This window comes from Schistocerca nitens, chromosome 3 (assembly GCF_023898315.1).
Source record: "Schistocerca nitens isolate TAMUIC-IGC-003100 chromosome 3, iqSchNite1.1, whole genome shotgun sequence".
Classification (NCBI taxonomy): domain Eukaryota; kingdom Metazoa; phylum Arthropoda; class Insecta; order Orthoptera; family Acrididae; genus Schistocerca; species Schistocerca nitens.
In genome coordinates this window covers 913,388,469-913,411,129 of record NC_064616.1, presented here as the reverse complement: position 1 = coordinate 913,411,129, position 22,661 = coordinate 913,388,469, and the positions used below count along the sequence as shown (strand labels likewise).

General features: G+C 41.0%; 1 protein-coding gene across 2 annotated transcripts in view; it reads left to right on the top strand.

Moving 5' to 3' along the window:
- LOC126248973 (caspase activity and apoptosis inhibitor 1-like) overlaps positions 1 to 21,962 on the top strand; it is a 190,931-nt gene extending 168,969 nt beyond the window's left edge. For both annotated transcript variants that reach the window (XM_049950527.1, XM_049950528.1), the window contains 2 exons: positions 7,378 to 7,478; positions 20,903 to 21,962. In XM_049950527.1, the coding sequence (XP_049806484.1) occupies positions 7,378 to 7,478; positions 20,903 to 21,831 (1,030 nt within the window). In that variant the 3' untranslated portion in view covers positions 21,832 to 21,962. The remainder of the gene's footprint in view (positions 1 to 7,377; positions 7,479 to 20,902) is intronic.
- Positions 21,963 to 22,661: the final 699 nt, after the last annotated feature.

Genomic DNA, 22,661 nt, shown 5'->3' with positions numbered 1-22,661 from the left:
GTTTCAAGAACATACCTTCACCGAAGAGTCAAGCAGTATATTGCTCCCTCCTATGTATATCTCGCAAAGAGACCATGAGGATAAAATCAGATAGATTAGAGCCCACACAGGGGCATACCAACAATCCTCCTTTCCACGAACAATACGAGACTGAAATACACTCCTGGAAATTGAAATAAGAACACCGTGAATTCATTGTCCCAGGAAGGGGAAACTTTATTGACACATTCCTGGGGTCAGATACATCACATGATCACACTGACAGAACCACAGGCACATAGACACAGGCAACAGAGCATGCACAATGTCGGCACTAGTACAGTGTATATCCACCTTTCGCAGCAATGCAGGCTGCTATTCTCCCATGGAGACGATCGTAGAGATGCTGGATGTAGTCCTGTGGAACGGCTTGCCATGCCATTTCCACCTGGCGCCTCAGTTGGACCAGCGTTCGTGCTGGACGTGCAGACCGCGTGAGACGACGCTTCATCCAGTCCCAAACATGCTCAATGGGGGACAGATCCGGAGATCTTGCCGGCCAGGGTAGTTGACTTACACCTTCTAGAGCACGTTGGGTGGCACGGGATACATGCGGACGTGCATTGTCCTGTTGGAACAGCAAGTTCCCTTGCCGGTCTAGGAATGGTAGAACGATGGGTTCGATGACGGTTTGGATGTACCGTGCACTATTCAGTGTCCCCTCGACGATCACCAGTGGTGTACGGCCAGTGTAGGAGATCGCTCCCCACACCATGATGCCGGGTGTTGGCCCTGTGTGCCTCGGTCGTATGCAGTCCTGATTGTGGCGCTCACCTGCACGGCGCCAAACACGCATACGACCATCATTGGCACCAAGGCAGAAGCGACTCTCATCGCTGAAGACGACACGCCTCCATTTGTCCCTCCATTCACGCCTGTCGCGACACCACTGGAGGCGCGCTGCACGATGTTGGGGCGTGAGCGGAAGACGGCCTAACGGTGTGTGGGACCGTAGCCCAGCTTCATGGAGACGGTTGCGAATGGTCCTCGCCGATACCCCAGGAGCAACAGTGTCCCTAATTTGCTGGGAAGTGGCGGTGCGGTCCCCTACGGCACTGCGTAGGATCCTACGGTCTTGGCGTGCATCCGTGCGTCGCTGCGGTCCGGTCCCAGGTCTACGGGCACGTGCACCTTCCGCCGACCACTGGCGACAACATCGATGTACTGTGGAGACCTCACGCCCCACGTGTTGAGCAATTCGGCGGTACGTCCACCCGGCCTCCCGCATGCCCACTATACGCCCTCGCTCAAAGTCCGTCAACTGCACATACGGTTCACGTCCACGCTGTCGCGGCATGCTACCAGTGTTAAAGACTGCGATGGAGCTCCGTATGCCACGGCAAACTGGCTGACACTGACGGCGGCGGTGCACAAATGCTGCGCAGCTAGCGCCATTCGACGGCCAACACCGCGGTTCCTGGTGTGTCCGCTGTGCCGTGCGTGTGATCATTGCTTGTACAGCCCTCTCGCAGTGTCCGGAGCAAGTATGGTGGGTCTGACACACCGGTGTCAATGTGTTCTTTTTTCCATTTCCAGGAGTGTAGAAGGGAGAACCGATAGAGGTACTCAAGGTATCCTCCGCCACACACCGTCAGGTGGCTTGTGGAGTATGGATGTAGATATAGATATATTCCATCAAGTTCAGATCAACCTAATTTTGTTGGCAAGACATCATTGTGAGTTCACTATGGTGCTTCTCAAACCACTGTAACACAATTCTAGTCTTGTGCTGCACACAGTTATCCTGGTGGAAGGTGCCATCACCACTGAGGAATACAACAAGTGTGAAGGAAAGCTGGGATCAGCATAAGTGTTTACACAGTTCATAGCTGTCATGGTGTATTTAATTACTAACACAGGTCCCATTGAAACCCAGGTAAACATCCCACATAGCATAATATTGCCCACAGAGACCTGTGTCCATGTTGTGGTACATGCTTGAGCAGCCATTCACCTGGATGAGGGCATATGTGGACACAACCAACACTCTGGTCTAACAAGAAATTTAATGGATTTGACATGGCAACACATTTACATTGAGCCACAGTCCACTCTTGATGATCCTGTATCCACTGCAATCATATTTGGCAACGTCACTGGATTAAAATTAAAACATATGTGTGTCATCTGCTGTGGAGTCCTGTGTTCGATAATGTGCACTGAATGGTGTGCTCCTAAACCCTTGTGCTTGCATCAGCATTGTACTGTATCATCATATCTGCCACATATTGCCACCTACCCTGCTTTACAGGGTGACCAAGCTGCTGACCTCCATGTTCTGTGATGAGGTGTGAACACCCAACACCTTATTGTGTATTTATGGTTACACCATCCTCCATGCACTTTCCACAGACACTTTACAACAGTAGCATGCAAACAGGCCGACCGAAGTGGCCATGCGGTTCTGGGCGCTACAGTCTGGAACCGAGCGACCGCAACGGTCGCAGGTTTGAATCCTGCCTCGAGCATGGATGTGTGTGATGTCCTTAGGTTAGTTAGGTTTAATTAGTTCTAAGTTCTAGGCAACTGATGACCTCATAAGTTAAGTCGCATAGTGCCCAGAGCCATTTGAACCACGCAAACAGCCAACCAGCTGTGCCATTTCTGAGATGCTTCTTCCCAGGTGCTGGGACATAACAATCTGCCCTTTGTGAAAGTTATGTCAGTGGATTTCCTGCTTTGCCACCCATATCATCACAAAAATGACTCCCCATTCATCTCTGCTCCTGCTATGTACTTACTTAATATGTTACATGCCCACTACATCACCAGATGGCGCTCAGTCTTGCAGTGGGCAGTGGTTATAAAGTTTTGGCTGTATGTGTGTGTGTGTGTGTGTGTGTGTGTGTGTGTGTGTGTGTGTGTGTGTTTGCTATCTTAAGTTTAACAGTAGTCTTCAAAAAATGATCATTCTATATTACATAAACTATACAGTTCTTCCCATTCCTGTCAGTCCTTTCACATCCCAAAATATGTTAGCCACAACACTTCCAACAGAAAGATTTGCAAGATTATGTATGCAGTGTTTGCGGTTTTTCAGAAATAAGTACCTCTCAAGTGATTTTTTAGTGTTGAAAAATGTACAGGAAATTGTTCTGCAGCCTGAGATACGGTATTGTAAGTAATGTTGTTTTCATTAAGTCTTTCATCACTTTTCTAATAGAGTTCCTTTCTCATTAGTGGTGCCTATTTACTTCATTCTGTCTACATCTACAGCTATACTCTGCAAACCACTATGAAATGCGTGGCAGAGGGTACATCCCGTTGTACCAGTCACTAGGACTTCTTCCTGTTCCATTCACATATGGAGCACATGAATACGGACTGTTTAAATGCCTGTGTGCAGACTACAATTAATCTTATGTTGTCCTCATGACCTGTATGGGAATGATACATAGGGGTTGTAGTATGTTCCTAGAGTCATCATTTGAAACTCGTTCTTGAAGCTTTGTATGTATATGCTTTCTCGGAATAGTTGATATCTTATGTTCAAGAGTCTGCCAGTTCAGTTTCTTCAGCATCTCTGTGACACTGCCCTCTGGCTCAAACTAACTGTGACCATTCTTCTTGCCCTCCTCTGTATATGTTCAGTATCCCCTGTTAGTCATATTTGGTGCAGATTACCATAGTATTCTGCCAGTAATCCAAAGTCTGCCACCTACTTTACCTACAACTAAACCTATGTGATCATTCCATTTCTACAAGTGTGGTGGTTCTATGGTTAGCACACTGGACTTACATTTGGGGTGAAAGCTGTCATCTCTCTTTCAACTGATAAAATTAGTGTTCTAATTTGTAGTCGAAATAGCAGAGGGTCAGGTAAAGGTGCACTCTAGTAGAATTTTGGCTTGATAACATGTCTGAGTGGTTACTCATCACTCCATTTGTCATACTTTGGCCAACTTGCTCTAGAATCGCTAGATTTTACTGAGTTTACAAGCAACTGATAAAAATTGCAAAATACGGCAACATTAGTGAATAAAATAGAATAATGAAGCTAAGTAATTAAAGACAAGAAGTGGTTATGACTGAAAGTGAATAAAGTTCGTTTTATTCTATAAAACTGAATTCACTAGTGAGTGGTGCCCTTACAATAAAAGAGGTAAAGTAAAACGGTTTTGACAATAACACTTTGTCAGCAAGTTTCATTTATGTGTGCGTGCAGTAATGCTAGCAGTACTTGTGATCTGAGCAATGCCTACTTCCATACCAAGCAAATATCATGCATTGGTGCTCAGTTTCAAAGTCTGGAAGCACATAACTTCCGGGAAATAGGAAATTATAGATTGTTGTTTAATTTGGTAGTCCCTGAAAGGCAATTACAAAACTGTGCAATGATGTATTTAATTTCTGTTTAGCACTGCTAGTTCCCAAGAATTTAATTTAAACAGGCTTTACAGTTCACTTCAGCACATTGAGACACACACCGCAAAACATAATGTGTCGCCGGCTGGAGTGGCCAAGCAGTTCTAGGCGCTACAGTCTGGAACCGCGCGACCGCTACGGTCGCAGGTTCGAATCCTGCCTTGGGCATGGATGTGTGTGATGTCCTTAGGTTAGTTAGGTTTAAGTAGTTCTAAGTTCTAGGGGAATGATGACCTCAGAAGTTAAGTCCCATAGTGCTCAGAGCCATTTGAACCATTTTTGAACCGTAATGTGTCGGCTAACTTTCTAGTACTCATTGAAAGATAAAAGTTCTTGCAGTCTATCAACAACTGTCACTTGTGAGTAATACATTACATTGAGAGTACACCACATAGTGGAAAACTTAGTCTTTCACATGTGGCACAGCCAATACATCAAACAAAATGTATCTCCAGCACTGCCTATTCCGAACTAATCACCAACAGACAATACCCACAACTGCCACATAAAAAGACCCTTTGCCACTGATGTGTCTCCCTTGTATAATGTTGCTGACATCACACTTGTCTATTCATTACAATGAAATTTACTTTTATGGTCACCTTTTAAATATTGCAAATAAAACATTAAAACTCCATACATACAGAGAGCCCTCTTCCTTGTGGTCATTTGCCATCTACAAACTACTTTATATGTCTTGCTTTCCTTGTAAAAAAATCGTACATATTGAAACCCTTTTCCAGTATTGGTTTGCACAATGGAACATTAAAAAAAGTGGCCAGTTGTTCGGCATTGTTTTTAGATGACCTTTCATCTCGTGCCTTCAGAATTTACAATATGTGCACCATACTCATATCACAAAAGCCTTTGTTAATGGCGAATTCAAATAAATTTAAGAAATCTGTTGAAAACACTGAATGCTGTAAAATAACTAAGATAGGAAACAAGTAATGGATGTTCCTACACTATGCTGACTTCATAATCCATTTTACTGTGGAGAGTTGCATATTCTGGCTTAATATGTCTAACTGCAAAATTGTTTATTGCTTGTAATGTTAAAAATATTAAGTTTATCGTATCATGGAGCTCACAGGTTACAGTATAAACAAGTATATTTCATTTTCCACCTCGTTTGAGGTCGTAGGCTCTTAGATTCTCCTACAATTAATCAGTTAAGGAATTAATAGAAATGACATATGTTAATGTTGCTCTAACTTGTGTAGTGTTTCGCATATAAAAATATTGTAAGCAGTGATGGACTCATCACATTATCATGCTCAGTCTGCTGGAGTTAATGTAGCATTACTGAGTTGTGTGACACTAAATATCCAAAATTTTTGCATAGACATATTTTATGTCACACTATCTCCTATGAGGGACAACCTCAGCCATAAGCAGACATCTTGAATAATAACTGCTTGGCTGCTCTTGTAAACGATTTATTCAATGACCGGTTTTGTAGCCTAGAAGAAACGTCATCAAGTTAAATATGGTGAGCCGTGACAAAGTTGCAACACGGATGGGAGTGAATGTTCCTTGTCTGTGACTTTATCTGACAATCCACTAATTCCAGAACGAGATTTTCACTCTGCAACGGAGTGTGCGCTGATATGAAACTTCCTGGCAGATTAAAACTGTGTGCCCGACCGAGACTCGAACTCGGGACCTTTGCCTTTCGCGGGCAAGTGCTCTACCATCTGAGCTACCGAAGCACGACTCACGCCCGGCCTCACAGCTTTACTTCTGCCAGTATATCATATCAGCGCACACTCCGCTGCAGAGTGAAAATCTCATTCTGGAAACATCCCCCAGGCTGTGGCTAAGCCATGTCTCCGCAATATCCTTTCTTTCAGGAGTGCTAGTTCTGCAAGGTTCGCAGGAGAGCTTCTGTAAAGTTTGGAAGGTAGGAGACGAGATACTGGCAGAAGTAAAGCTGTGAGGCCGGGCGTGAGTCGTGCTTCGGTAGCTCAGATGGTAGAGCACTTGCCCGCGAAAGGCAAAGGTCCCGAGTTCGAGTCTCGGTCGGGCACACAGTTTTAATCTGCCAGGAAGTTTCAATCCACTAATTGTTTCATCTATTAATAGACAAAGAAACTCAGTCCTGTCCATGTTGCAACTTTAATGTCACCATTCACCATATTTAACGTGATGATGCTGCTTTTATGGAACAAAACAGGTCATTAAATAAATTATAAGAGCAGCAAAGTGGTTACTTTTCATGATATTTTATTTTAGTTAGTATTCTCACTGTGACACCCCTTCTGTTCCATGCATGTGTATGTGTTGTATTTGGCAACAGGGAAATTCACTGCATGTCAAGTGTTTCTCACGCCTCACTGTTTACCAGGAAGCCAGCAGCTGTGCTTAAGCTCCGTCCACTGGGATGGACTATCGCCACCCATACTGCCAGGTGCACGCATTCAGAAACAAGTGCTCCTTTGAATGCCCTCAGCATCTGTTACCTTATAGGCAGGACGATGGTTCAAATGCCCATCCAGCCAATCAGATTTAGGTTTTCTGTGATTTCCCTAAATCATTCCCAGCAAAATCTGGGATGAGTCCTTTGAAAAGGCCAAATCTAATCTCCTTTCCCATCCTTTTGTATTCCGATGTCTTGCCTCATGTGCTATGACCATGATGTCAACAGGACATTAAATTCTAATCTTACTTCCTTCCTTTTTCAAACATGCAGCACCATTGATATGCAACACCTTTGCACAGAAACCATGATGAATGTTGTTTGCTATGAAGTTTTTCTCTGTAAAGATCATTTCCACATACATGGCTAATGGGATTTCCATTTCCGTAATTCATTTTCAGACAAACATGACTACATTTGAGATAACTTCATATATTTGGAGTCATTATTTTCACAGATATTTGATCCAAATGCACTTTTCAATTTTATTTACTTATATTTTTGACATGATTAGATGTTGTGTGGTGTATTCTGCACAGTTATCTGTTTTACAGGGCTTTCGACTCGGAAGACACTATCACTAGCACCGATTCAAAGAATAAAGACATCCTAGAAATAGGAATCTCTGAGGAGGAAGTGAGTCATTTGCTTAAAGGTATGTGTTGTTCAAAATACTAAAGGACGTGTTTAACTCATCAGATTTTTTATTTGAATGTGAAGGTGATTTATCACAATGTGAGGTACAAGACACAGCTGTGAATAATTACAACAGACTATTGCAAAATCTTTTAATAATTTATGTTTCTATTGCACATGATGCTGCCAGTTGTTGATAAGGTAGGCTTACATTGCCGTGCAGCTGAAGTGCTGTTGCAACAAAATAATATTTTAAAATGCTTTGCTAATTTTGTGTAATTGGAATTATTTGGGAATTGATAATAGTCATGCTGATGGGTGTTAGGTAAGATTTGGTACTGTATTTATTTCCTCATGTTGACAACTCAGAACAGATATGAATAGATTTTTTAAGGAAAAGGCTTTGTCTTGTGGGTTTTAGTGCAATGAATCCTAATATAATTGCAAAAAATGTGTCACTGGACACTTTTGTACAATTAACACTCCACATTTTTTTTTTTTAAATGCTCCGGCCGGTGTGGCCGTGCGGTTCTAGGCACTTCAGTCTGGAACCGCGTGACCGCTACGGTCGCAGGTTCGAATCCTGCCTCGGGCATGGATGTGTGTGATGTCCTTAGGTTAGTTAGGTTTAAGTAGTTCTAAGTTCTAGGGGACTGATGACCACAGATGTTAAGTCCCATAGTGCTCAGAGCCATTTGAACCATTTAAAAAAATGCACTCTTTACTCATTTTAACACTATATATTTCGTATATTATTTCAATTAATAATATGAAGATGAAACTTATGAAAGCAATTGCACTGCTTAGTATGTATCATAATTACTATCGCAAGCCTTGTAGCTCTTGTCCTTTATTTACAACTGTTAATTTTGTAACAGCTTAGCACTTCCCTTGCTTTTAGTGCCTGTGAAGTTTACAATGGCTAGTCATTGATAAAGCTGTCACAACTACTTTTGTTACATTTTAGGTGAGCTTGTGATTAAGAAATATTGAGGAACATTACGGATTTCATAAAGAAAGTATGTTTCTCATACTTCGAAAATAAATTTGATCATGATAAGTCATTTTGCTGCATGAGGTATTCCATATATGCATTGAAGATATCAGGGAGCCAAGCAAAAATTACAGTGATGTTGCTCTTGTAGTTTTGATGTAACTGGCTACAACTCAATATATAAAAAAGTTGTAATTTATCCTAACCATACATCTGTTATTTGGCCAGTGAACTCTAGTCCATATCTTCCTGTTCCTGAACTGCCAACAAAGTTTTTGATGATACCCTGAATAATTATAGACATATCCAATTTTCTGCAGATGAAGCGGGTCCTGGTGAGTTTTGTTGCACTTTGCGCAATTTAGAAGCAAAAATGAGAAAGATGAACTGCTTAGTTGGAAAGAACTTACTGGAGCAGGAACAGATATTTATGTGTATAAGAGCTCCATACATAGGAAAAGAGAGGAGCCATTTTATCTAGGTTTCAAAAATAATGATTCATGATTTAGTAGCCGGTCGCGGTGGTCTCGCGGTTCTAGGCGCGCAGTCCGGAACCGTGCGAATGCTACGGTCGCAGGTTCGAATCCTGCCTCGGGCATGGATGTGTGTGATGTCCTTAGGTTAGTTAGGTTTAAGTAGTTCTAAGTTCTAGGGGACTGATGACCACAGCTGTTAAGTCCCATAGTGCTCAGAGCCATTTGAACCATGATTTAGTACCTGCACAGGTGTGACAATGCCGCTAAACGAACTGTTGGCATGGGGTACTGTGTGGGCCCACAATGGTGTGACTAGAAGATGGGGGGACAGAACCCCTCAGCAAGAAAATAAAACTCACCATGTGAGTCTATCTGCAAGCAGAATTTCTGTACATCATAGAGATGTGCATGAGGATGAACACAACCCATGGCAAGTTCAGGTGGCTGACGATTGAGCACATGGAAATAGCACACAGCACAAGGTGCAAGGTGAGGTCGACAGTGGTTGAACTCAGCATTAGAATTGCCCTGCCCAGCTTACTGTCACCTGCAGATAAACACTTCCATCAGTGCCCATATGACAGGTTGCATACTAAATAGGGTATTTCTCAGATACTTTTGGTTTGATTAATGAATTTCAAATTAGCTATAAAAAGTAGCAGTAGATACTGTTAATACATTCTCCTAAAAGTAGTTTTAAGGCTGTTTCATTACACAGTGGTTACACTGTGCACCAGTACCAGTTTTTCATTCTTTACATAAGAAGTAAAGTTACAAAATGTACTGGAGAATGATTAATACAAATTATACTGGAACAGAACCATTATAACAGATAAAATACCACCACATAACAAACCTGGTATCATACTCACCAATAAAAAGAAGAAATTAACGCAACTAATCGAAATATCCATACCCAATACAACAAATATACAAAAGAAAACAGGAGAATAAATTGAAAAATACATCCAACTGGCTGAGGAAGTCAAGGACATGTGGCATCAGGATAAAGTTGACATTATACCAATTATACTATCAACTACAGGAGTCATACTACACAGTATCCACCAGTACATCAACGCAATACAGCTACATGCAAATGTATATATACAACTGCAGAAATCTGTAATTATTGATACATGTTCAATTACCTGAAAGTTCGTAAATACAATGTAACATACACCTTGCAGTTAAAAGGAAGTCACGCTTGATCAAGGTCCACGTCACTTTCCATTTTAACCAGACATAACGTCTGAGAAAGGAAAGATATAATAATAATAATAATAATAATAATAATTAATAAATAAATAACCACACTCAAATGTGCAGACTGCTGGCAAACCAACTGGATCTGGCGGTGCCTGTGACAAGCGTAGGGACCAATGAGATGGGGAAATGTAGGACAATGCCTGAATATATGGAATACATAGCTGGCAGGTCTGTCAGTTTACATGTGTGTGGCTCACAAAATAGACAAGAGATAAAACGACACAGCCAAGTGCAACTAGTTTTCCAGGAGACTGCACTGTTCAGTTTCTTGTCGGCTGTCAAGGCGGGCACCCTGTCTGCTGTACCTATTCATGAGTGTGGTTACTTATTTATTATTGTTCTCAATTTGTACTCAGTTCCCTCCATCTGTGTTAGCATCTGTTTCAGCTCCATGTGTTGTCTGATCTTTGTTTGATGCCCTGTGACAGACTGGCTAGACTGGCACATACTTACAATTTTTTAATTATGTGCATAATACAACTTTTCATAGCTTTACTTTGTTTTCTGAATGTCAGTCCCATAGTTTTCGTAAGCTAGCACATCCTCCTCTTGTTCACAGTTGGTGCAACCTGATGATGGAGCTTTAAGCTTCCAAAAACAGTTGTGCAATAAAAGAGACAAATTACACTATATGATCAAAAGTACCTGCACACCCACAAAAACAGAAGTTTTTCAGATTAGGTGCATTGTGCTGCTACCACTGCCAGGTACTCCATATTAGTGACCTCAGTAGTCCGTAGACATTGTGAGAGATCAGAATGGGGCGCTCCGCGGTTCTCATGGACTTCAAATGTGCTCAGGTGATTGGATGTCACTTGTCATACATCTGTATGTGAGATTTCCACACTCCTAAACATCCCTAGGTCCACTGTTTCTGATGTGATAGTGAAGTGGAGACATGAAGGGACACGTACAGCACAAAAGTGTGCAGGCAGACCTTGTCTGTTGACCGACAGAGACTGCCGACAGTTGAAAAGGGTCGTAATGTGTAATAGGCAAACATCTATACAGACCATCACATGCGAATTCCAAACTGCATCAGGATCTGCTGCAAGTACTATGACAGTTAGGTGGGAGGTGAGAAAACTTGGACTTCATGTTTGAGCGGCTGCTCATAAGGCACACAGCACACCAGTAAATGCCAAACAGTGCCTCGATTGGTGTAAGGAGCATAAACATTGGATGATTGAACAGTGGAAAAACTTTGTGTGGAGTCATGAATCATGGTACACAATGTGGTGACCCGATGGCAGGGTGCGAGTATGGCGAATGCCTGGTGAACGTCATCTGCCAGCATGTGTAGTGCCAACAGTAAAATTTGGAGGCGGTAGTGTTTTGGTGTGGTCGTGTTTTTCATGGAGGAGGCTTTCACCCTTTCTTGTTTTGCATGGCACTATCACAGCACAGGCCTACATTGATGTTTTAAGCACCGTCTTGCTTCCCACTGTTGAAGAGCAATTCGGGGATGGCGATTGCATCTTTAAACACGATTGAGCACCTGTTCATAATTCACGGCCTGTGGCAGAGTGGTTACATGACAATGACATCCCTGTAATGGACTGGCCTGCACAGAGTCCTGACCTGAATCCTATAGAACACGTTTGGGATGTTCTCGTAGTTGCACGGGAAAAACCCTAGTGTGGATGATCAACTGCTGCCTTGTTTGGATTTTGGAGTCCAGGCAGTTTCTTATTTACTTTCAGTGTGAGTTCAACATATATCAATCATACTTAGAAAAAGAGTCTAGATCACACACATCACATTTATTTATGTCACCTAGACTGTTTTTCTAAGTACAGTTGTGAAACTGAATGTTGTTTCCCCAAAAGTTTCCAAAATATAGCAATCCAGCATTGATAATCTGACCCTCCTGGAAGTGACTATACAACAGGCTTTCCTGTACATGTCACCTAATAGTTGTTTTCTTTGACCTTGAGATAGCCTGTGATACTACTAGGAGTCAAAATATAATTTGAGAGCTCCATGAATCAGCCATTCTTAGATTTTCCCTGCATTTCAATTGTTCTTTCTTTCCTTACATCATTTTATATAAAAGGTGTTTTAGGAGGAACATTAAATATTTTAGAAGGTGGTAATCTAGACTAATTTGAAGAAAACATAAAGTGTAATATGTGTCCTGCTTTTTTCAATCGGTTACATAGTTACAACTATAACAATGTAACCTAAACAAAAACTCACAGAAGCTGTTAAGCAAAGGCAAATGATTAAGTTCAAAGTTGATTTTTGTAAATTTCCCCCTAGCTTAAGTGTGATACTGGGAGAACATACTCATCCTTGTAACCAAAAGAACCTCTTGCAATAATACTGTGAGCTCATTTCCTTAACCAATTGTCTATCATACCAGACAACTCATTTACAGAGAAGCATTTGTGAGAATGTCTCCACAAAGGCATGTGGCTTTTCATTGGTCCACAGATGTGAGTTAAGAGTCTTATTGATACTGTCATAAGTGAAAGTGGCTTCGTCAGTAAACAGTATTAGTTGGATTACTCAGCAATTTTCTATGAGGCAACAACAATGTTCCAATCATGTACCTTCATTTCCTTCTCAGTGGTACTGAATCCATAATAAATTGTAAGGATAGTGGCCATTCATACCTAATATCTGCCATATCGTGTATGTGGCATGCTCATACACATAGAAATTATGCATGTACTTTTTGGGGGACTACATTTGACCAACTGAATGTTGTCTTTTTTTAACACACACTGTTCATTTGCATGCTCAGATGAGGTTTGACTGCTGGGCACTGATTGCACCATGTAACCTTTATCTGCTGAATTTTGGTGATCCTTAATTGAAACAGTTTTCTTTGCAACAATCAAACATGAGCAACACACTTCATTTGAAACCTGACCATGTTGCCTGAAATGGGAATGTGTCCTTTTTTGCCTTTATGACTAATTTTAAGTGAATAGGCTGCTTTGAGAGGATAACAGTTCATACCATTTATTTCATTTTTTTGAGTTTGTAATGCACTTCCTAACAGTGGTTAGACCCAATCGTGCTCATATTAGTATCTAAAATCAGTTCCACTTTCAAGTTTGCCATTTCTTTGTGGACTTTTCCAAATTATGCTTTGTAACAGTTCATGGGAGCCTTAATAATTGTTCAAACAATAATGTAACCCTTCAACAGTTACTGCTGAGTAAGGATGATGATACTTATTTTTTCACTGTTCTTGTGTGTCATTGCACAAATTTGCTGCAGATAAACTGATTAATCACTCACTGTTGTTGTATGTTTATCATCAACTGCTAACTGTTCATATATTTTTGGTGTGTGGATTGCATTGGACTATTCCATGTGAAACCCAAACAACTGCTGCCCTCACATTGCCTGCAGGCACATGAACAATGGCAGTTTGCATTGTTGAGCAAAACAGCAAGATAATGCTTCCCACAGGAAAAAGTATCCTCAACTATGAATATTCTAAGAACTAACCAATCAGAAAGGCTGCAAATGACTTCATCGTACCAACATCAGTAGCAGTATCCCTTACAACCAGTCTCTTGTAGTTCAGTGAAAACTTGAGGAAACACTCTTGAATTTGGCACCCTGTGGTTAGAAAATTATCTACTGTATTCTCTACAAGCATCAGCAGCAATTCCAATACAATAGTCATATACAGGTACTATACCAGCATTTGTAAATATGTGCAATGTGTCTCAAAGGTACAATAGAATTGCATAATAAATCACAATGACAATCACAGATGGAAAAATTCAGTTACGTTAACTCAAGCACAGCTTCACAATTTTGACTTCAAAACAAAAATGATAGTTGATAAATAAACTCATAGCAACTGGTGTAACAAAACACAAAAATGAAATTTTCTCCCTGTAAATGGCTATGTCTCTGTAACCAATAAAAATTGAACATGTGTTATATGGAATGTTTTACTCAAATAAGTCTATACTACCACCTACTAAAATATTTATTGTTCCTCATGAAGCACCCTGTATAGAATTGGAAATATCTTTTTGAGTCATCTTGAATAAGGGAATGGTTTGACTCAACGTAGTGTTGTAAGTGTGGCACTATTGTCAACTACTATTAACAGTATTACCACACTCGGCAAGGAACGACATCTAGTACTCCCTATTTGTGGATAACTTCTTTAGTTTTTAGATTATTTTCTAGCATTGTAGGTAGAAAGTACCAGCTACTTCTGACATGAGGGTGAAGGAATGGGCAGATAAAACTGGTTTTAGAGTTTTGACTGAGAAATCTGAGTGTGTCCTTTTTTTTAACTGTCAATTCTCTGTTTTTAAGAATGAGGGACACCATTTAAATTTTTAAAGAGTGCCTTCAGTTTCTGGGCCTTAATTCTGATGAAAATCTTACTTGGCTGCCACACCTGGCAAGTCTGAAGGCAATCTGTCTGAGAGCCCTAAATGTTTCGAAATGTGTTAGTCACAGGGCTGGATAAGCAGGAAAAACTTATCTGCTGGAGTTTTATCAAACCTTTGTACAATTCGAGCTCGGCTATGGATTTACAATATAACTAAATAGGCTTCCACTGTTGGTGTCTCAATGAGTATAATTCTGCTGGGTATTGTACTGCATCATTGTATAAAATACTTTAATTATAAACTATAAAACTGATGTTTTGGCCATCTTACAGTGGCCTTCCTCAGGGCAAGACTGGTTTGCGAGAAGGAAAGATGCCTCTATTTATTACAGATGATCGCTGTCAATATGTCATATCTGTAGAACTTGATTGGCCCTAGAATATAATACATTACTCATTACAAAAGGGAGAGCATAGGAAATAAGCTTGTTAGTGATTGATGACAGTCTGAAAATCACTTAAAAGCCAAATAGTCCACAGGTAGCTTCTTTACTACATTCTTCCTTTCACAATGACTAATGTATTACATTCTTGGGCCAGTAAAATTTCACAAATATAATGTACTAATACCGATGTCATCGTAAAACACCCAGAATAATTTTAATTCTTATGGATTTATGGGTCAGTTAGAGAATTATATTTAAAAATATTAAATGCCGCCCACCATGAGAGAATTAGGCTGGCCATCAGGGCATGTAAGATCAGCCCCATTTTCAGCCTCTCTGCTGAGGCTGATGAGCTGCTTCCTCACATCAGGTGGCAACTCCTTGTGGTGTGACACAAATGTAATACTCCCCACCCCAAACAGCTTACCACTATATTGATTGCCTGCATTTCAAACAACTCTTCTCCAACAGTCGCTGAGCAGTGAGGCCTTTTGGGATACATGCAAAGAATTTTCTTTTATAAATGCTTTTGACAGATACTGATGATTCATGACAAGGTTGCAATTAAATTCCCACTTGGCTTCTTAAGAGGCATATAATTATTTTAGACTCGGCTATATTTAAGAAAGAGTGCAGTCCAAATGTAATTTTTAAATCTGTTTTTATAATATTATAGACAAGTGCCACACTCTTACTGAAGTGTATACATATGGCTGAAAACAAATGAATACCCTTGGCTTTGGGTGGTATTCCCTGGCTGCATCTTCAGGTATTGAATCCCTGATCAGTTTAAAGTTTTTGATGCTGAACTGTATGTGATCCTGAAAGCATTGGAGCATATGAGACATCATCAGGCAAGAAGTTCATCTGTTCTGATTCTCGTAGTGTCCTACTAGCATTGGAACAAATGTACTCAGCAGATGAAATAATCTAGTTTCAATTAATGTGGGACAAAGTGCTCCCCTTTCAGCAGTAAGGGAAGCTGGTAACATTGTAATGGGTACCAGGGCATGAAAGAATTTGGAGAAATGAGATATCGGATGTAGCAGCCAAGAAGATCAACATAGAAATTGGTGTGCTCTGTGTAAAATTCTGGTTAAGGCTGTCATTCTGTTGTTGAGTTCAAAAGCCATACAGCTTTTGGGGAGGAGTGGCAAGCTGCATTACGTGAAGCCAACCATCTAGATGAGGTGTTCTGGGACTCTTCAGCAGAACTTGTAGCATAATATTCTCATTTGCCATATTTGATGACTAAAGGGTTTTAATAATGGGTCCTCCGTTAATGAGTATTTACCTGGAGGGAAAATCTTGGAGAAGAAAAGGTATAGATTCCACACGCACTCTGATACCTGAGTGGTTGTTTCCAGAACATAGTGTACACACTGTCAAGTGCAACTCCACAACTTTTCAGCCTGTAGCAGAGATTGAGACACAGCCAAACTTGTATTGCAACAATAAAGCAATTAGTTTAATTCCTTCACTTGACTCCACACCAGAGCACCCTGATCAGTGCTGAAACCCCACAAGTGAAGCTTGATGTCATCATTACCACCAGTCTCCAGAAAGAACTGGGAATAGTCTCCAGTCTCAAGCAACAGACATCATTGGTGCTAATATAAGTGACAATTTGCAACTGACTATAACCTGTGCTCTGAGTTGCTTCCAAGATGGCCTATTCCACAAGAGACACACACAGTGTGTACATCAGCTTTGTTAGCCTCCCATCATACTAATCGTGTAGGAGAGACCATTGTGTCCCTAATATTTCAAGTGCCTGCATCCAGCAGCCATTTCCTCCACCCCACACCTCTATGTGTCAGCCTGAATCTCAATGAAGTAGAGGCTGTTGCTCAAGCAGAAGAGATGAGGCTCATTGGTTCTTACCTCTTTGTCATATGGAGGCAATACACCAGATTTGTTTCGTAAAAGTGTGAGGCCTTATTGACACTTCCTACAAACAATATTTTTATGCAAAGAGCCCCACATCAGAGTGCAACCCACCACCAAAAGGTGATTGAGATTCTGTGTGGATGCCATAAACAATGGGAGATACTGCCGAGCTCTGTAACGCTTACTGCTGCTCCACCACAGGCACAGATGCTGCCATATGAAACTGGCTGATACTTACCAACGCAGCATCCAGCTTTTCACACACAAGTTATTTCTTAATTGAAGTAATGGCTGCAATCCAGGAAGGGTGGAGTGTCTCCACACCTGCACTACCGTGGTAATCATAACAAAAATTCTGCTATTACCTCTGCATTGGTTAGTTATTTGAATTGAGGTTATCACTGGATGCAGGGCTGTGATGTTGTCTATACGTTTAGGTATGATTACCCAGTAATACGGGCCAATTGAGAGATAGAAAGTGGACAGAAATGTTTGAAGAATAACAGGTTTAAGAGCAGAGGGCAAAAAGTGCCATGGCAAGAGCCACGAGAAAAAAAAAAAACTCTACAATAATCTGGTAGTAGGAGCAGTAGTGAATTTCTTGCTATCTGTGACTGATCATGTTATGTTAGTAACAGGTATCATGCATCTCGATGCCAGTGTCCTTGCCATCTGCTCATCATAGAGAGGTCAGTCATCTGTGTGGCGATACCATGTGCTACTGTGGTTGGTGCCACTGCTGTGTCCTGTCACAACTCAGTCAATGGGGTGACAGGGTGGAGTTGCTGTCCACTCATGGTTGCAGCCTGTTTCCCAGCATTATCACTTTAGGTAGTGTTGCAAGCTGTGACTTTCCCAACTCCACCTTGTAGACCACTGGTTGGGAGCTCCAGTGGTTCAGCCCTGCTTCCTGTCGAGATGTTCGGCTTCCTCCAGGGAGCTGCTGCTGTGGTACAGAGGATGGCCACAAGGTCTGCGTGTTGTTACTGCAACTGGTGGGAGGCTTCCTCAGCCTCTGCTGTGAAGGCAGCTTTGTAAGTGACCTCTTCTGCCTCGGTAGCCTTGAGGTGCACAGTTGCCTTCTTGATGACTACAGAAAATGGGGTGGTCGTCTGCTCCCCCCCTCTTACTTCTCAGGTGCTGGCTACACTGCCCTCTCTTCTGCTTGCAGCCAGTCCTCCCCACCACTGCCACTGGCGAAATTTTCCAGCCAATCACAACTGGCTGCTGTGTATCTGTGCCTTCATCTTCAACAGTTTTTCTTCTTGGTCATGGTCTTCTCGTTCCTGGCTCAGCTGTGACAAGAGAAGGCTGGGTAGCCATGCCAGTTTGCAATATACGGCCCAACACAGTTGGCACATGTAGAAGCTGCTTCTTTCCTTCTGTCATAGGCGCAGCTGTCATGCCTGTCTGAGTACTTGATGCATCTCAGGGCATTGCAGCAAAAACTTAGCCACATGTCCCTCTTCTTGGCACCTGAAGCACTGGGGCTTAGGGTCCAGGTCTGTAGGGAGAGATTCTATTTGAATCGAGAAGACTAGGAGCTTCTGAAATGTGAAGATGTCACCTGCCATTTGTATGGTTCTGTTAGATGATGATGATGATGATGATGATGATGATTGGTTTGTGGGTTGCTCAACTGTGCGGTGATCAGTGCCCATACAAATTCCCAACCTTTGCTCAGTCCAGTCTCGCCACTTTCATGAATGATGACACCCAGTCATCTCGAGGCAGGTGAAAATCCCTGACCCCGCCAGGAATCGAACCCGGGATCCCGTGCTCGGGAAGCAAGAATGCGACCGCGAGACCATGATGGCTCTGACAAATATTGACAGCTTCTTCCTCTTGGTCCGGTAATGCAGCTTGACTGCCACATCCTCCAAACCAGCACGCAACAGCACTTCTTTGACTACCACCTCATTACAGATCCAGGCAACCCATGGAGGAGCACTTTGGTCGTCTTGACACGGAGTTGTGGTGCGACTTCTTATTCTTGAGCACCTTTATGATGTGGGTGGCCACAGCGCTCTTTGACTAACCTGTAGTCGGGAATGCTTAGTGCTTGCAGCTGGTTTGTGGCATCAGAATCGACAGACTCAGTGCCGATTTCGTGCTTGCAGCAGCTAGCAATCTTGTCATAAATCTCTCTTGTACCTCTGCATTGTATTTACAAGGGAGGGACAGGTGTACGGTCATCATCTTTGTTTCATCTATCGGCATATCGCTGCATTTAATGACCAAAGGCCCCTTCACTGCTTCAGATTACTTCTGGCTGCCTCGTTTTTTGATGCTGCTTTGTGAAAACATGACAATTTTGCTCCTGTCATGGGAAAGACACAATGGCAATTTTCTTTCTACAAGTGCCACAGCACAAGCACATGCCACAGCTCTCCAACTGCCTCATTACTGTACCACACAACAACAATGTTGTCTCATTTCACTTGGTCAGGCTGAACTAACTTGGCTGCAGTCCCTAGTCTCATCTGCTAGTGAAACTCACACTTGATCATAGCTCCTGTTAAAACAAAAACAGCCAAAGAAATTAAAAGCACTAAACATAGATCAAAAGTAAGAGATCAAACTATGCTGAGCAATAACCTTTTCTTCGTAATTTACATTTGTTTATTCAGCTGGAAATCATGTGTTGATTCTGTGCTTCAGAATTTTTTTTTTTATAATATGAAATGTTTAACCTTTGCTGCTCATTAGACCAGTGTCTTTTGATTGCATGGTTAACAGAAATATTTAGAGCCTTAGCCCTTACTTAATGTTTTTTGAAGTTAAAGCAATGCAGTCAGCAAGCCTACAAGCTAGTGAAGTTGTCAGATGTGAACGTCAGACCTTGTTCCTTGGGTGCTGCTGCCAGCTGATATGTAAGAGAAAGTGCTTCACCATATTTTTACACTAGGAAATACTCATGAATTAAGGTCCATATGTAGTTAATTATAACCAGATTTAATGTATTAAATTAACCTCAAGACCTATACATATTTTATTTTATTCTTATCAGGTTACTGTTAGTTTTTGCATTTAGCTAAACATGACAATTCAGTGGTCCACTTTGGTTGTCATCTTAAGATGATAGGCACTATTTCAGTTTGTTGAAATGTTGCCGCACTATTGCAGCATGGTATCTCAGTTGAGGATAGTGTTCATTTGTACTGCTGCAATGTCTTGTTTAATATAATGTAAAATCTTATGGTAAACTCATCAAAAATACAAGTTATTAGTTGTTTTTTAGATGGTGTCCCACAGATTCTACATATTTATTGAACGTCACTCAAATTGAAACTCAAATATATTATGTACAAGCAATTTTGCCAGCCGTTGTGGCCGAGCAGTTCTGGGCGCTTCAGTCCGGAACCATGCGACAGCTACAGTCACAGGTTCGAACCCTGCCTCGGGCTGGATGTGTGTGATGTCCTTAGGTTGGTTAGGTTTAGGTAGTTCTAAGTTCTAGGGGATTGATGACCTCTGATGTTAAGTCCCATAGTGCTCAGAGCCATTTGCCATTTAAACAAGCAGTTGAAATCTCAAAGATACTAAGATTCAACCAATTTCAACATTTCAGCTCATACTTGTCACTGATTATTGGTCTCTCATGTCAGTTGATTCCTTATTCTTACACACGGGTTCTTAAAAATATGGATGGTATGCATAGTTCCCTGCAGTAAAAGAGTTTAGGTGTTTTTTGCCTAGTGTTGGTGCGAAATGACTGCCAAATGGTTCTCCATGCCTCTGATATCACTACCATATTCATTTTTCCACTGGTATGCTAAATGCTTTCAACACCCTGTTGTTGAGGTGAGATATTGAGATACACTGAACGAAATAAAGCTCATGCTTTTGGCAATTGCAGTTGCATTGACAGGCATAAATTCATAACTCCACCGCCTCCCTCTTTTGTCTGCACCCTACCCTACCACTGAGGACAGTTAGTATCAATTTTGTATTTTCTATATCAGTGTTGTTTGTACAAAAATTGGGTTGAAATATCTGTGAATATTTTTGGAAAGAAATAATTTTAACTCTAGTGTTCTTCCTTTTTTACAGAAATTCCAAATTCTCAGCATACTTCAAAGGATACTCGGGCTACGCCTTCACCATCACATAGTGTAGCATCAGTCAGTGACAAAAAACACGATATGTCAGATGATGTCTCAACAATTGACAAGGATGCCTCAAATATTGTGGAAGTTGACTCGGATGCCCCTGGTGGGGATTCGTTGGAGCTTGTGGAGCTCGAACATCGAGCTCGTTCAATTCGGTCATTGATAATGCAGTGTGATGCTGAAAGAGAGAATGTATCTGAAATTAGTGACAAGTCCGCAGGAATTGGTTCAACTGAATTTGATAATAGAAAACACAATATTTTAGATAGTATGACTGTGACCCAGAAGCATCAAGAATTAGATCCTCTTTTCTTGGTATGTGCATCTGGATCTAAAGTGGTCCTAACACCATGTAAGAAAAGTGGAACAGATTTAAACTGTAAAAGTAAACTTACAGTATATGAGAGACTTGGTCACAATGCAGTGCTTGTATCTGGTGATTACACAGTTTTGGAATCTAAAATTCCAGAAAACAATTCAACAGGAGCGGGACATGAAAATGAGAAAGGTGGTGATAATGAAACAGCTGAGTGTGACAGTTGCCTTCCTAGCACTCCAGAATCATCATGTATTCATAACTCTACAGGAGTAGAATCTGTCTTCCATAATACAGGTCCATTGCAAATAACTATTAGTGCACTAAATGGTGGCTCACTGTCTAGGAAAGATCTGCAAACAAATTCACAATCAGCAGAAAAAATGAAAGAAAAGAATATCCATAAAGTAGTGGAAACCAGTAAAATGTGTACAAAACTGCGTGAAAGAATTAAACGCACTCAACAACTTAAAAAATGTAAAGAAGATAATATTAAAGCAGAAACCATAATACTAGGAACAGTTGAGGAATACAAGTCATTAAATACAAAATAACATCAGAATTATATTGTGAAAATATTCATTTTATGTGAATTTGTGTTATACGTGTTGAATCGGATAAACCAGTAAAATTACCTATGTTATAGTTTAATGCCACTTCATAATAAATAGCCTCTTCAAACCAATTTTGACTAGCTTTGTTGATTGCCTGGACAACACATTCCTCAATCATCACACAAGTAACGTTAGATGATCATTTTATTAGGAATACTTTTACCCGTTATTTCTTGAACACACAGACAGACAGATGCTGGAATAACAGAAAACAGGGAAGTTGGACAAAGAACTGTTAACTGACCTTGGAAAGTGTTTTGTTAATATAACAACAACATATTTTGTACATTGTCTTCATAAAATGTTTTCACATTTGTTGCATCATTGCTGAACTATGCCAGCATCCTATTGAAGATCAGAATGTGATTAGTTGCTTAGCACCATGTATCAAGTGTAGCATGAACAGTGCAGCAATGTTAAGCCTGAAATGCGCATCGGTGGCAGTGACTTGGATTAAGATAGAGCAGGATTGAAATCTCCATGAGATTACACAAATTTTCATGCTTTCTATAAATTTCTTAAGGTAAGTACTTCCAATTATTGTTCCACCTGAACTTTTGCTCCATCTCTAAGGCCTAGTTTTCAGCAGGACATTTAATTCCATTCTTCCTCCCTTCCCTTTCACAATGCGTCTGTTAATTTCAACTTTATGTTGTTTGCCAAAGTTAATGTGCATATTACTGTGTGTTACTAACAATAAAAGTTTTTGTTTATAGAATGCACTGTGAAGTTTCAAATATTCATTGTTGTTTACAGATAATACACAATAG